Raw genomic sequence first — 17061 nt, forward strand, 5'->3', positions numbered from 1 at the left:
GGTGACATAAATTATAATATACTATAAAATAATAATTAAAATATACATTTATTTTTGTATTCAATAAAATATTATAATACTTTTCACCTAAAAAAATTTAATACTTCGTTTCAAAAAATAGTATAAATATTCTTTTTTTGACAGAAAATAGTATAAATTTTAAAGTGAATTTTGAATCAAATTATTTATGATTGTTTCAACTTCTTGTTTGGTGTCAATGTTTTGGGGCAATTTTTTTCTTTTGTTTGCCACAGTGACATCTCGTTCTTAAAATTCAACTAAGAACGTTCAACTACATGAATCTTAAATATTTATAATTCATCTCTTTCGGTAATCTATTTTGGCACCATTTCAAATTAGATTTTTAGGGTTGCTAGAGCACTTTGAATTTATACCTTGTAGCCGCCACAAAGCACCAGAGGATGGAAGCTCACCAAAGGAAAGATGGGCTCGTTGCCAAAAGTCGATTGATGGTGTTGTGGATGATTTTGGTGATGAATTGGGATACGACAGAACTCCTAAACCAAAAATGAATCATAAAATTGTTGAAGGTGTGTTACTATCATTTTGTTTTCCGATGTTTTTTGGACATTGATTACTATCTATAATGTTAAGGAGTTTTTGGAAGATGTTTTAATTTGAGTAAAAATAAGGGTTAAAACTAAGATATTATAATTTTGATTTGAGATGGTGTCGAACAAAGATAGATTCTTGACAAAAAAGTGGTTTGCAATATCAATATTTTATTCATATAAAATTGGAATCATAAGTCTAGATGATCCTAAATTTAGTATTTGATGGATTCTAGATCCGAAATCAAAATGTGACTTGTAATATGAATTTTAATCAATATGAAATTGGGACAGTGTATTCGGTTGGCCCTAAATTTAGTCACAAGATGGATTCTTGATAAAAAATATGGTTTGCTATAAGATTATTTTTTTCATATGAAATTGGGGTAGTGGAATTGGTTGACCCTAAACTTATTAACGACGTAGACTTTTGGCATACAATGTGGCTTGCAATATGAATTGTATATTCATATGAAATTGAGATATTATGCTTGGATGACTCTAATTTAATCGGGAGATAGATTATTGACCTAAAAAAATTGAAATATGAATTTTTATTCATATGAAATTGGAATGGTATGCTTGCATGACCCTCAAGTTAATCACGAGATGAATTCTAGACTCAAAATGTGGTTTGCAATGAGTTTTTTATTCATATAAAATTGGGATTGTATGCTTGGACGACCCTAAATTTCATAACAAGATGGACTATAGACCCAAAAAATTTGAAATATGAATTTTTATTAATATGAAATTGGAAGGCTATGCTTGGATGACCCTAAAGTTAATCACGAGATGAATTCTAGACTCAAAATGTGGTTTGCAATGAGTTTTTTATTCATATGAAATTGGGATTGTATAGTTGGACGACCCTAAATTCAATCACGAGATGCATTTTTGACTCAAAATGTGGCTTGATATATGGATTGTGTATTCATATGAAATTGTGATAGTAAGCTTGGATGACCCTAAATTTAATCATGAGATGGTGGATTCTTGACTCAAAATGTGGCTTGATATATGGATTTTGTATTCATATGAAATTGCGATAATATGCTTGGATGACCTTAAATTTAATTACGAAATGGTGAATTCTTGACCCAAAATGTGGCTTTGCTATATGAATTTTTTAATCATATGAATTTGGATAGTATGTTTGGATGAATCTAAATTTAACCACGAGAATGACCCTTGACCCAAAATGTTGTTTCCAATATAAATCATTTATTCATATGAAATTAGGATAATATGGATATCAATTGATGATCTAAACACAACTTCAATACGAATATTTATTTGTAATTTGAAATGGCATGCATGTAATGATGACCCAAAATGGAATGACAATAACAAGTTTGCCTTGGATGATAGTATTGAGCTTTGATGATTTTAGACGTCAAAGTTGACATTTGAGCTTAGATGACCCTAAATTCGATAAATTGGGATGACTATTTTGCCCCTTGACGACCATGGATGCTAAATTTGCTATTTGAGACTAGTAGATTGTCTTCGATGAGTCAAAATGATGATATTGTTCTTCGATCACCTTAGATGTGAACTTTGATTAGGACGGTGATATTTTGCCTTGATAAACTTGGATGGAAAATTTATATATGAACATATATGATCCTAAATTCGAAAAATTGGGATGACGATGTTGCCCTTTTGATGCAAAATTTTATATTTAGAGCATAAATGCGATGAATTTGAGTAATGGTATTGTACTTTGATGACATTGATACTTGTGCCAAGATGGTTCTAAATTCAATCATTTAGAATGACAGAGTTGTGCCCTAAATTTAGTCACAAGATGGATTCTTGATAAAAAATATGGTTTGCTATAAGATTTTTTTTTTTTCATATGAAATTGGGGTAGTGGACTTGGTTGACCCTAAACTTATTCACGACATAGACTTTTGGCATACAATGTGGCTTGCAATATGAATTGTATATTCATATAAAATTGAGATATTATGCTTGGATGACTCTAATTTAATCGGGAGATAGATTATTGACCTAAAAAAAATTGAAATATGAAGTTTTATTCATATGAAATTGGAATGGTATGCTTGCATGACCCTCAAGTTAATCACGAGAAGAATTCTAGACTCAAAATGTGGTTTGCAATGAGTTTTTTATTCATATGAAATTGGGATTGTATGCTTGGACGACCCTAAATTTCATAACAAGATGGACTATTGACCCAAAAAATTTGAAATATGAATTTTATTAATATGAAGTTGGGAGGCTATGCTTGGATGACCCTAAAGTTAATCACGAGAAGAATTCTAGACTCAAAATGTGGTTTGCAATGAGTTTTTTATTCATATGAAATTGGGATTGTATGGTTGGACGACCCTAAATTCAATCACGAGATGCATTTTTGACTCAAAATGTGGCTTGATATATGGATTGTGTATTCATATGAAATTGTGATAGTAAGCTTGGATGACCCTAAATTTAATCATGAGATGGTGGATTCTTGACTCAAAATGTGGCTTGATATATGGATTTTGTATTCATATGAAATTGCGATAATATGCTTGGATGACCTTAAATTTAATCACGAGATGGTGAATTCTTGACCCAAAATGTTGCTTTGCTATATGAATTTTGTAATCATATGAATTTGGATAGTATGTTTGGATGAATCTAAATTTAACAACGAGAATGACTCTTGACTCAAAATGTTGTTTGCAATATGAATCATTTATTCATATGAAATTAGGATAATATGGATATCAATTGATGATCTAAACGCAACTTCAATACGAATATTTATTTGTAATTTGAAATGACATGCATGTAATGATGACCCAAAATGGAATGACAATAACAAGTTTGTCTTGGATGATAGTATTGAGCTTTGATGATTTTAGACGTCAAAGTTGACATTTGAGCTTAGATGACCCTAAATTCGATAAATTGGGATGACTATTTTGCCCCTTGACGACCATGGATGCTAAATTTGCTATTTGAGACTAGTAGATTGTCTTCGATAAGTGAAAATGATGATATTGTTCTTCGACCACCTTAGATGTGAACTTTGATTAGGACGGTGATATTTTGCCTTGATAAACTTGGATGGAAAATTTATATATGAACATATATGATCCTAAATGCGAATAATTGGGATGATGATGTTGCCCTTTTGATGCAAAATTTTATATTTAGAGCATAAATGCGATGAATTAGAGTAATAGTATTGTACTTTGATGACATTGATACTTGTGCCAAGATGGTTCTAAATTCAATCATTTAGAATGACAGAGTTGTGCCCTAAATTTAGTCACAAGATGGATTCTTGATAAAAAATATGGTTTGCTATAAGAATTTTTTTTTTCATATGAAATTGGGGTAGTGGACTTGGTTGACCCTAAACTTATTCACGACATAGACTTTTGGCATACAATGTGGCTTGCAATATGAATTGTATATTCATATGAAATTGGGATATTATACTTGGATTACTCTAATTTAATCGAGAGATAGATTATTGACCTAAAAAAAATTGAAATATGAATTTTTATTCATATGAAATTGGAATGGTATGCTTGCATGACCCTCAAGTTAATCACGAGATAAACTCTTGACCCAAAATGTGGCTTGCAATGAGTTTTTTATTCATATAAAATTGGGATTGTATGCTTGGACGACCCTAAATTTCATAACAAGATGGACTATTGACCCAAAAAATTTGAAATATGAATTTTTATTAATATGAAATTGGAAGGTTATGCTTGGATGACCCTAAAGTTAATCACGGGATGAATTCTAGACTCAAAATGTGGTTTGCAATGAGTTTTTTATTCATATGAAATTGGGATTGTATGGTTGGACGACCCTAAATTCAATCACGAGATGCATTCTTGACTCAAAATGTGGTTTGCAATGAGTTTTTTATTCATATGAAATTGGGATTGTATGGTTGGACGACCCTAAATTCAATCACGAGATGCATTCTTGACTCAAAATGTGGTTTGATATATGGATTGTGTATTCATATGAAATTGTGATAGTAAGCTTGGATGACCCTAAATTTAATCATGAGATGGTGGATTCTTGACTCAAAATGTGGCTTGATATATGGATTTTGTATTCATATGAAATTGCAATAATATGCTTGGATGACCTTAAATTTAATCACGAGATGGTGAATTCTTGACCCAAAATGTGGCTTTGCTATATGAATTTTGTAATCATATGAATTTGGATAGTATGTTTGGATGAATCTAAATTTAACCACGAGAATGACTCTTGACCCAAAATGTTGCTTGAAATATGAATCATTTATTCATATGAAATTAGGATAATATGGATATCAATTGATGATCTAAACGCAACTTCAATACGAATATTTATTTGTAATTTGAAATGGCATGCATGTAATGATGACCCAAAATGGAATGACAATAGCAAGTTTGCCTTGGATGATAGTATTGAGCTTTGATGATTTTAGACGTCAAAGTTGACATTTGAGCTTAGATGACCCTAAATTCGATAAATTGGGATGACTATTTTGCCCCTTGACGACCATGGATGCTAAATTTGCTATTTGAGACTAGTAGATTGTCTTCGATAAGTCAAAATGATGATATTGTTCTTCGATCACCTTAGATGTGAACTTTGATTAGGACGGTGATATTTTGCCTTGATAAACTTGGATGGAAAATTTATATATGAACATATATGATCCTAAATTCGAAAAATTGGGATTACGATGTTGCCCTTTTGATGCAAAATTTTATATTTAGAGCATAAATTCGATGAATTAGAGTAATGGTATTGTACTTTGATGACATTGATAATTGTGCCAAGATGGTTCTTAATTCAATCATTTAGAATGACAGAGTTGTGCCCTAAATTTAGTCACAAGATGGATTCTTGATAAAAAATATGGTTAGCTATAAGAATTTTTTTTTTTTCATATGAAATTGGGGTAGTGGAATTGGTTGACCCTAAACTTATTCACGACATAGACTTTTGGCATACAATTAGGCTTGTAATATGAATTGTATATTCATATGAAATTGAGATATTATGCTTGGATGACTCTAATTTAATCGGGAGATAGATTATTGACCTAAATGAATTTTTATTCATATGAAATTGGAATGGTATGCTTGCATGACCCTCAAGTTAATCACGAGATGAATTCTAGACTCAAAATGTGGTTTGCAATGAGTTTTTTATTCATATAAAATTGGGATTGTATGCTTGGACGACCCTAAATTTCATACCAAGATGGACTAATGACCCAAAAAATTTGAAATATGAATTTTTATTAATATGAAATTGGAAGGCTATGCTTGGATGACCCTAAAGTTAATCACGAGATGAATTCTAGACTCAAAATGTGGTTTGCAATGAGTTTTTTATTCATATGAAATTGAGATTGTATGGTTGGACAACCCTAAATTCAATCACGAGATGCATTCTTGATTCAAAATGTGGCTTGATATATGGATTGTGTATTCATATTAAATTGTGATAGTAAGCTTGGATGACCCTAAATTTAATCATGAGATGATGGATTCTTGACTCAAAATGTGGCTTGATATATGGATTTTGTATTCATATGAAATTGCGATAATATGCTTGGATGACCTTAAATTTAATCACGAGATGGTGAATTTTTGACCCAAAATGTGGCTTTGCTATATGAATTTTGTAATCATATGAATTTGGATAGTATGTTTGGATGAATCTAAATTTAACCATGAGAATGACACTTGACCCAAAATGTTGCTTGCAATATGAATCATTTATTCATATGAAATTAGGATAATATGGATATCAATTGATGATCTAAACGCAACTTCAATACGAATATTTATTCGTAATTTGAAATGGCATGCATGTAATGATGACCCAAAATGGAATGACAATAGCAAGTTTTCCTTGGATGATAGTATTGAGCTTTGATGATTTTAGACGTCAAAGTTGACATTTGAGCTTAAATGACCCTAAATTCGATAAATTGGAATGACTATTTTACCCCTTGACGACCATGGATGCTAAATTTGATATTTGAGACTAGTAGATTGTCTTCGATAAGTCAAAATGATGATATTGTTCTTCGATCACCTTAGATGTGAACTTTGATTAGGATGATGATATTTTGCCGTGATAAACTTGGATGGAAAATTTATATATGAACATATATGATCCTAAATTCGAAAAATTGGGATGACGATGTTGCCCTTTTGATGCAAAATTTTATATTTAGAGCATAAATGCGATGAGTTAGAGTAATGGTATTGTACTTTGATGACATTGATACTTGTGCCAAGATGGTTCTAAATTCAATCATTTAGAATGACATAGTTGTGTCTCGATGACTTCGAATACAAAATTGATATGAGTCTAGATGCTCTTAAATTCAATAAATTGCTATGATATTGAATTGTCTCGATAAAGTTGTATGCAAAATTTGATTTTTGATTTAGATGGTCCTATATTTGATAAATTAGAACGACGACATTGCGCCTCGATGACATTAGATGCAAAATATGATATTTGAGCTTAAATGAGTCTAAATGTAATAAATTGTGATGATAGTTTTGTGCCTAGACGATATTAGATGTGAATTCGACTTTTACGCTTACATGATAAAAAAAATTAATAAATTGGGATTATGATAGTATGCATTGAAGATATTGGATCTTTAATTTGATATTTGAACTTAAGTTACCTTAACTTGATAAATTGAGATGATGGTTTTGTGCCTTGGTGACAATGGAAGCCAAATATGATATTTGAGCCTAAATGATCCTATATTTGATAAATTGAGAAGATAGTATTGTGCCTTGATGATCTTGGATATGAAATTTGATAGTTGACCCTAGGTGATCCTAAATTCCTAAAATTAGGATAATGGTGTTGCGCTTCAATGACATTGGATGCAAAATCTGATATTTGAATCTAGATGATTTTAAATATGATAGATTGTGATGATACTTGATCTTACATCCAAAGGAGATATTGTGAAGCTCAAAAGGTCCCTGAGAGTGTTGTATTATCCAAAGAATTACTATTTGATTCACATGGATTACAGAGCTCCATATCCAGAACATAAGGATTTGGCAGAATATATGAAGGAGTGAGGCTAGGTGGTGGGATTCTCTGGATAGGAGCCACTGTCCTGTGGTTGGGATTCCTTTGACTTTGGTTTATCATTTCCACCATCATAGAGCTCTTGAGCTCATCATTTTCAATTCAATAACAGAAACATGAAACTTCTTAATACTATCAGTAATGTTAACCATGATAACATCCAAGTCAAGCCAATGTAAAAACATCACACTGGTTAGAGTGAGGTTTATATGACCCCATATGTGTATATTTGAAGCATGCATGAGTAACAACCCTCCTTTACCAATGGCTTTTTTCATTTTTAGTTCCTGAAACAGAATCTGTTCCTAGTATTTTTTTAAAACAAGATAATTAGACACGTGTTTTATGTGAAATTTTAGGAGAAAATTTTGCTTGCATAAATTTTATGCTACCTTATTTTAAGTTTCAGTAAAATTTGTAGCTGATTTGCCTTGTTGTTGAATGTTTTAGACCTTTAGGTTTGTTTTGAAGCAAGGATTGTCTGCTACAAATTTGTAGCTTAGTTGTTTTTGTGATTCTACACATGCCTTCTGTTAGATGGTGATTGCTACTAATTTATGACGGAGAATGGCTTTTGGTGATTTTAGGTTCTCTATTGCGGTACTAATGTCTTATATGTAAGCACAAAGAGTAGAATAGATAGTTTTTGAGAAAAATGCAAAGCAGTTCCAAGGAGGGGTGCATTGGAGATAGATGAGCTTAAAGTCATGATTTGAAGTACTTGTTGGAACTAATTGAAGGTTGCTGCAGAATTTGGTGGAAGTAGGAGGATTTTTTTAACAGACCTGCAAAATTGGTTTGGGTTAGAAAGGTTTGGAGCAAACTTAGGTGCTGTTGTATTGATTTTTTTGGGAGGTTCAATCACAAAAGTTTTCCTTTAACTTTCTCAACCTTAATTAATCTGTTTCAACCTTAATTTGTTTAATTTCTAATTATTTATATTTTTTTTCCATGTGCAAGGCCATATGAACCAAAAATTGGTTCTCATTTGTAGTTTTAATATGGATATCATTCAAAATTGTGTGGATAGTTTTATCTGAGTTATTTGGATTGGGTTTGATAGTTTAAGTTTCAACATTATCAAAACCATTGATACTTGATGAACGGTTATATTTTAATTCAAAAATATTGAATGTTTTTTTTTAGAAGGAATAGTAAATTACAAAATATTGAATGTTTATTTTGTGAAAATATTTTCTATTTTTATTTTAAAAAGTTTGTATTAAATTTATTTGTTAATAAAGAGTTAAGAGCTTTTTAAAGTGAACAATTATCTACAATTTTTAAAATAGTTTTAAAAATGTATCTTTATTAATTAGTATTTTATTTTATTTTCATTATAGTAATTTACTTCAAGGATCACTCGTCAAGATAGTAAACGCACATAAAATATTTTTACAATAAATACGGTCCCCTACATTTTCAATTTATGTGATTTGGGCCTGTGTAAAATAATTATTGATGTTTGATTTCTGCAACTGAGAGTAAGTAAAACAATAGAAATAATGACCCAATTTGTATGTTTAGATGTGAAAAACAATGAAGAAAATTTTACGCTCTAACCTTACATTTATATTTTTATTCTATATTTTTTATATAAATTATTTATTTTATCTTTATTTATTTATTTATTTTTAAAAAAAATTTACTCTACTAAATTTAATTGGAGTTCCGAAAAACTTTTTAAAAAATTTCAAGAAATATATGTTTTTAAAAAAAAATAAATAAACTTTGTACCGAAAAACATAAAAAAAGTTTCTGATTGTGTATTGGAAAACTTGAAAAAAGTTTTCCGACACAGAAATATACTTCTTTTTTTTTTCCAAAAAAAATTCGGTACACAAATGTGTTTTAGTATAGTTTACCCTAACCTTTGTGTAACATAAAACTTCAAAAAAAAATTATAGTATAAAGTTCAATTTTAAAAAAAAATATATGTGTTTCAAAAAATTTGAAAAAAGAAAAGTTTTTTCGAACTTTGATTAAATTTAGTAGAATAATTTGTATTTCTTTTTAAAGTAAACTAGATAGTTTGTAGAAAATGTGAAAATAAGAGTATAGATATAGGAGTAGAGGCTAAAATTTTCAATAATGAATCTTCAAATATATTGGTCCAAATTGTATAAAATGAACAATTTTTCAAAAAAATTATCAAAATGTTATTGGGCCTAAACATGATATCAAACCATTAACCTTAGGAGAATCTACTTCCCGTTCTAACACCTAGTATTCCCACCACTATAAATCTATTAAAATTATAACATGATTATTATTCTGATATTTAATTAAAAATATTTAAAATAAAAAAGTTGTAACTTCTGAATTTTTAAAACAGTAAAATTCAGAATACCAATTCTGAAAATTCTAAACAATTTTTTATATAATTATTGAAATAGGAAAATTAGTTCGGTCAGTCCATGCATGTACGTGATGCTACTCAATAACTTAAGTCTCCAACATGTATTTCTTTATAGAATAAATTAATTATATTTTCTATAATTTCGAATATTTTTAGTTTAAATTTGTTTACTTAGTTTAGTTTGTCTTATTTCAAAGAATTTGATTGCTTTATTGAAATGCGAAAAATTTACTTTTTTGATAACACAAATGACTGTGTATTAAATGGAAAGTCAAATCTTTCTTACTTCATTGATATTATTAAAAAAAAAATAGTATTGCCACATACTGGATAATCACATCTCGTCTTGTTCAAGTGTGATCCACCCAATTCCACCTCGTCAGAACCGAATTTAAAATTGGACATAATTGGGCATTGGGCCATGCACAGTTTGGGCCAGATCAAGTTTTTGGACCCGACCTAACCTGCTGTCCATCCCTACTTTGCAATGACTTTATGAAATTTTTTCTCACCTAAACAAAACAATAAAAATAAAAATGTATATCTACAAAAATTTAAAATAAAATGAAAATGTTCAGAAATTAATATTTATATTGAAACATTTATAAAATATTTGTTTATATTTATATTTATTATTATATATCCCATTACGTGGATCATACGGTTAGAACAAATACATCAAAAAGGCGCGATTCGGGAAGACGTGGGGGGCCTGTGGACTCATCCATTTAGATCAACGGGTGAGATGTCGTAAATGGACGGTATAGATTAAAAGTTAAACCGCCTCAAAATAAATAACAAAAATTGGGCTTGCGTTGTTATTAGACTCAACACGAAGAAAGGAATAAATAACAGTTGAGTTGAGGAGGTAGGGCCGTAGGAACTGAAGGAAGGAACGGAAGGTGTGACAGTGTGTTGTGTTAGTTATTTCTTCTTAACCTCCATTCTACTTTCTTTCTTTTTGTATATTCACGCATTCTTCTACTTTACTACCCTCTCTATTGCCAAGGTTTTGTTCCTGCAATTGCATTTCTCCACATTTTCATTTAAACTACATTTCTTTCTTTCATTAACTGCTTAGATCATTTTAACTTTTTTGTTTTTATTTTTGGATCATGAAAATGATCCCTATACTTTAGGACTCAATTTTTATGAATGAATGCATCTATATATCAATTTCATTTTATTTTTCTATTTTAGTCATCCTTATTACTATAATCGAGCGTAATTCTTCTTAGCTATATATGGATATATGAATATTTTACTTCGCTTCTATATATTGTCGATAAATCCAATTTTCAATGTTTTGTCCGCATTTGTTTGGTGGAATTGAGATTGTGGTTTAATTATCTTTGTTTGGTGCATTTGCTTTATAATTATTATTATTATTCCTATTGTTAGGTTGTTAATATTGTTAAGTTAGTTATATGTTGTTGAAGTTTGTTAAGTTGATTAGTATTAGTTACAAATTAGTTAAGATTTGTAAGTATAATTAGGATGAATGTATAAAGTGTTTCATGCTCATATTGTAATCAACTTTTTTCATTGAATCAATTTCAAATAATTCTATCTTTCTCTCAATTATTTCTCTTTTTGTTGGACTCTACCATGTTTCTCAACAACTATTAGAATTATTTTGGGTATCTAAAATTGAACTTATAAATTTGGATGAACAGGAAAACATGGGGAACAAATTTCATGCAGTGGTGTTGTGTTTGTTGTTGTCAACTCTTTTGGTTTGTGCGGTTTCTTTTGCATCCAATGATGGACTGCGAAGAATTGGACTCAAAAAGATTAAATTGGATCGTAACAACAAGCTTGCTGCTGGAATCAGATCCAACAAGCTGGTTGAAACTGAAGAAACTGATATTGTTGCGTTAAAGAATTACTTGGATGCTCAGTACTATGGTGAAATAGCAATTGGAAACTCTCCTCAAAAGTTTACTGTCATTTTCGACACTGGTAGCTCTAATTTGTGGGTTCCATCCTCTAAATGTACCTTCTCGGTGAGCTTTTTAGTTAGTATATATATATGCTTGTCTATTAATGTGATTTATGAGTGTGTATCATATTTATTCATGTCATTTAACATTTTAATTTGGTGCAGGTTGCATGCTACTTCCACGCCAAGTACAAGTCCAGGCAATCAAATACTTATAGGAAAAATGGTTTGTCTTTCTTGTATATTCTTATTGGGCTTAATAGTTAACTCAGATTTTTGTAGTCTGTTGAGCTTTTACAGTTTGTTTGATTTGATTTGACAATACTTTGTAGGAAGCCTTTTATTCTTTTGATCAACTGAAAATATGAAATGTCCTCTCTTCATGAATTAAAAAACTGATTCTCTATAGTGTTCTTTTTTCATTAATCAGAATAGTTTGAAAGTATTGTCTTTTTTTTTCCCAGTCTCTGTGGTGTCTGAATAGGAACAATCGTGTATTTTTTTTTTCCCAAAGAGTGAAACAGGGTGAGGTCTTAACATCATATGCTTTTACCATTAGTTTGAAATTCCACCATCTACCCTTTGGTTACTGCCAATTCCTAGTTTTTGACATATTCTAATTTGTTTTGGCATATTTCTATCTACTTATTACTCATATTTGTTCTTATTATATTATTTTACTTTGGGCCACTTAATATTTTGCACATGTAGAGGGAATCCTGTCTTTGTTTATAGTAAGATTTTTCTTGGCTTGCTGTTATCTAGGGACTGCTGCTGCAATTCAATATGGCACTGGAGCAATTTCTGGTTTCTTTAGTTATGACAGTGTCAAAGTTGGTGACATAGTTGTAAAGAACCAGGTAATGCTGATCATTTGTCTCTCTTTTGTGTCAATAAAGGTGCAACTTTGTTTCTTTCATAGTATGTTCGATTATTAGTTCACAGAGCAAGTTTTGACCCCTATCAGGAATTTATTGAAGCAACTAAGGAGCCTGGTGTTACTTTTCTGGTGGCCAAGTTTGATGGTATATTGGGACTTGGGTTTCAAGAGATATCAGTTGGATATGCTGTTCCAGTGTGGTATGCTTACATTTTAAATTTTGGCTCATCATTTTGTAAGGATTTTATTGAATCCCCTTGTCATCACCAGATTTCACGTGACACAGGTACAATATGGTTGAACAAGGTCTTATTCAGGAACCAGTATTTTCATTTTGGCTTAACCGTAAACCAGAGGAAGAGGAAGGGGGCGAGATTGTTTTTGGTGGTGTTGATCCTGCTCACTACAAGGGAGAGCACACTTATGTTCCTGTGACAAGAAAAGGATATTGGCAGGTTATTAATCAGCAAATATAATTTGTTAGTACTTAATATTGTTTTTTTTTACCTTTTCATCTGGTTTTTTTTTTCAGTTTGATATGGGAGATGTAATTATTGATGGTAAATCCACTGGTATGTGTAGATTACTGTCAGCAGAAATGCCAATCTATTTTCCTAGTATATGATAGCATTTTCATAAATAGTTCTTAGTATAAATTTCATTGGTTTGACCTGTTCTTATTGTCATTCAGGATATTGTGCTGATGGCTGTTCGGCCATTGCAGACTCAGGGACTTCTTTGTTGGCAGGTCCAACGGTATGAATAAATGCTTGTAGATATAGATTGATATTTAACCTTTTCTTTTCTTGACTGTGGAATTTGATAGATTGGTAGATTTGGCACTGATGTTAATTGTAAATCAACTGTCACATGGGATAGTGGTTACTCCTTTCTATTTTACTTTTAGATTGTACACAATTTTAACATGTTATACTATATCCAGCACTCTATTGGTTCTTCGATGAGACACTGTCGCTTAGTTGGGGCCTTTAGATATTGAAAATTTGTGTTGTATTGTTTAAATATCCAACTGAAAAAGGTCTTTGGAAATGCTTTTGACTAGCTTGTTTCTATGATAATGTGGTTTATTTTTGTAGACTGTAATTACCATGATAAACCAAGCAATTGGAGCATCAGGCGTTGTAAGCAAAGAGTGCAAGACCATTGTTGCAGAGTATGGACAAACAATAATGAACTTGCTTTTAGCTGAAGTGAGTACCATTTGTAATTTGTTCTTGGCATATATTGGCTTATTAGATTACCTATGGCCACGAGTGGTATGTTAGAAGAAAAGTTCTTTTAGAATGACTTTTTATATGCTTTTCACATTACTCCTTTTAGGCACAGCCAAAGAAGATCTGTTCTGAAATTGGATTATGCACTTTTGACGGGACTCATGGTGTTAAGTAAGACCCAATTATATTTTTACCCTTTGAATCTTTGGTCGTTGAATTAAAACTAAAATATTATAATACATTTTACGCACTATTGCACTGTGGTTAACATTTTACCTGTTTCATTTTTTTGCACTTCCAGTTTGGCTATTGAGAGTGTGGTGGATGAGAGTGAAAGAAAATCTTCTGGCGGTCTTCATGGTGCTTCTTGTTCTGCTTGTGAGATGGCAGTTGTTTGGATGCAGAACCAGCTGAGCCAGAATAAGACCCAAGATCAGATACTAACCTATATCAATAACGTGAGTTAGTTGTTTTTGTCTTGCTATTTGTAGTCTCCTGCTTCACCACCTCTTGGTTCTCAGCTTCATTATGATGTTGCAGCTTTGTGATAAAATGCCTAGTCCAATGGGAGAATCATCTGTTGACTGTGAGGATATCTCTTCGTTGCCTGTAGTTTCCTTCACAATTGGTGGAAGAACTTTTGACCTTGCTCCGGAGGAGGTATGATGTCCCGATTCCTGATTGGTTGCTTTTGCAATGGCTAGTCACAACATTTTTTAATGTCAAGATAATAATAAAGTTCATGCGGACGGATGGAAATTATAATTCTGTAGATAGGAGAAGTTGGTATTGTGAAGAGAGAGAAAAACAGACTTGAAGATAAAAACTAATTACATTAGCTGAAAAAAAGGTTTCCAATGTCTTTGTGAATGCAAGTCAATCATATAAGGCCTTATCCTATAGGAGCCTATTCGTAGGGTAATGCTTAACTCACATAATGGTTAAGTAGTTTAAGTGGTCAAAATCAGATTGGTATTTGGTTAAATGTGATTATGTGAGCTTGTCTTTTCATATTGATTTTCTTATTTTTACCATTTGATCCAGCCTGTGTTTGGTAAATGGAAGAAGCCTGGTGCACTTATTCTATGGTTTCCAGCTTCTGTATAAACCACATCTAGAAAACACGGGTGCAAAAAAATCGAACATAACGTGGATCCAAACATGATACTAATCTAAAGTAGTTTCAACTTGACTGGTTTTCAATTTTTTATTGAGGGAGTAATGTTATGCAGTAGCAGTATACAGTTTGCAGTTGTATAATTTGAACTTGACTGTTTTGTACACTATTATTCTCAACTCAATCCTCATTCAGTTTTCTGTTTGGTTTTTTCAGTACATACTCAAGGTGGGCGAAGGTCCTGCAGCTCAGTGCATTAGTGGCTTTACTGCTATAGACATTGCTCCTCCACGTGGCCCTATCTGGTATAGATTGAATATAATCCATTTCTTTGAGACATTTACCTGCATAATTGATATCTTCTTAAACTCACGACCCTTTCCCTCCTTATCACCTTTTCATGTTTCCTTAAATATAATCTTTCATTTTAAAAGACATAATACTTCATTATTCCCCGAAATTCTTTCTTAGAAGACATTTTTTTTATCACTAGAAGAACATAGAAATGAATAGGATATATTGAGGGACAAGTGATTTAGATCCACACATTATGGCACTTGCCTCTATTTCAGTGGTAACAGTTTGACCTTCTAATTCTCATGGACGGTTGTAAAATGACCATTAATGTACTGTATTTGGATCATGATGCATCTGAATTCTGACTTAATTATCATTTCTCAGCTGATCACATCTACCTTAATGCAGGATCCTTGGAGATATCTTCATGGGGCGTTACCACACAGTATTTGATTTTGGTAAATCAAGAGTTGGATTTGCTGAAGCAGCATAGAGAATGATCTCGTCTCAAAGACCAGTCTTATTTGCTATCTATTTGCGTATGCTGGCAATCATAATGCACCCTAAATTATGTATATAATCTAAGGGTTGTCTTTGCACCAAAAAAAGAAAACTAAGGGCTGTCCGGACAAAACAGCTTCACAGATTTATGTGGGACTATGGCCGTATTGGGTCCCTAGATTATTTAGTATGCCGTTTTAGTATGACAATGGTATATCTTGCAAACCAAACATTATCAAATGTCTTGTTATAGCCAACAAAATAACATCACGAATTCGAGTGATTGCATAGTTTACCTCATTAATTCATGTAAAAAATGGATTATAAATTAATGCAAACTATAATTGAATATGAATTTTAAATTCAGTTATATATTTTAATCAAAGAGTTCGACTATATATATTTTTACTAAAAAAGTCATGTTAACTTTCAAGGCTAGAGACATCTAAGGTGAAAAATAATTACTCTTATTTTAATGAATTCTGGGATTTTAATTATAGGATTACATGCTTAATAGACAAGCTTCCTATATATTTGGACCAATACATAATTAAAAAAATTAGCATACAAAAATTAACAAATAATTACTATTTAAAATTATTATTGAAGGTTATATATATATTTTCATTATAAATTATTGATAAGAGACATACTCCTACAAGTTTTCAAGTGTATTTATATAAGAAACAATAAGAAGTTTGCATTAGAATTATTCACTCAAGGTCAAATACCATGGGGTTGCTTCCTTCACCACCAATGTTTTTCTTTCTAACCATGTTTATTAGTTTTTGTTTTCATCTCAGTAGAGCCGTAGATTGCGGTGGTAATCAAGTTCAAAATACTATTAATGCTGACCAACAAGTGGGAAAAGGAGATTTCGTAACGATTCAAAGTGCCATTAATTCTATAAAGATAAATAACAATAAAATTCACATAAATTCCAGTATATACAGGTAAGTTGAAATGTTGTTAAATTTTAGTTTACATAAAAAATGAAAGTTTGTTGTTATATTTTTACATATTAAAGTTAAAATTTTGTAGG

The 17061-nt window shown here is 31.1% G+C and overlaps 1 protein-coding gene across 3 annotated transcripts; it reads left to right on the forward strand.

Moving 5' to 3' along the window:
• Positions 1 to 10846: 10846 nt before the first annotated feature.
• LOC101494623 (aspartic proteinase-like) lies at positions 10847 to 16302 on the forward strand. 3 transcript variants are annotated; one of them, XM_004507614.4, is made up of 14 exons: positions 10847 to 10966; positions 11724 to 12053; positions 12155 to 12215; positions 12755 to 12849; positions 12957 to 13069; positions 13156 to 13324; positions 13402 to 13441; positions 13561 to 13625; positions 13967 to 14080; positions 14211 to 14275; positions 14406 to 14562; positions 14645 to 14764; positions 15438 to 15526; positions 15927 to 16302. In XM_004507614.4, exons 2-14 carry the CDS (start codon positions 11730 to 11732, stop codon positions 16009 to 16011), a joined length of 1497 nt encoding a protein of 498 aa, XP_004507671.1. In that variant the 5' UTR covers positions 10847 to 10966; positions 11724 to 11729; the 3' UTR covers positions 16012 to 16302. The 3 variants fall into 3 exon arrangements, with proteins under 3 accessions (XP_004507671.1, XP_004507672.1, XP_004507673.1); XM_004507615.4 differs by having other exon boundaries at positions 10852 to 10949; XM_004507616.4 differs by having other exon boundaries at positions 10937 to 11056.
• Positions 16303 to 17061: the final 759 nt, after the last annotated feature.

This window comes from Cicer arietinum, chromosome 7 (assembly GCF_000331145.2).
Source record: "Cicer arietinum cultivar CDC Frontier isolate Library 1 chromosome 7, Cicar.CDCFrontier_v2.0, whole genome shotgun sequence".
In the NCBI taxonomy this organism is placed as follows: domain Eukaryota; kingdom Viridiplantae; phylum Streptophyta; class Magnoliopsida; order Fabales; family Fabaceae; genus Cicer; species Cicer arietinum.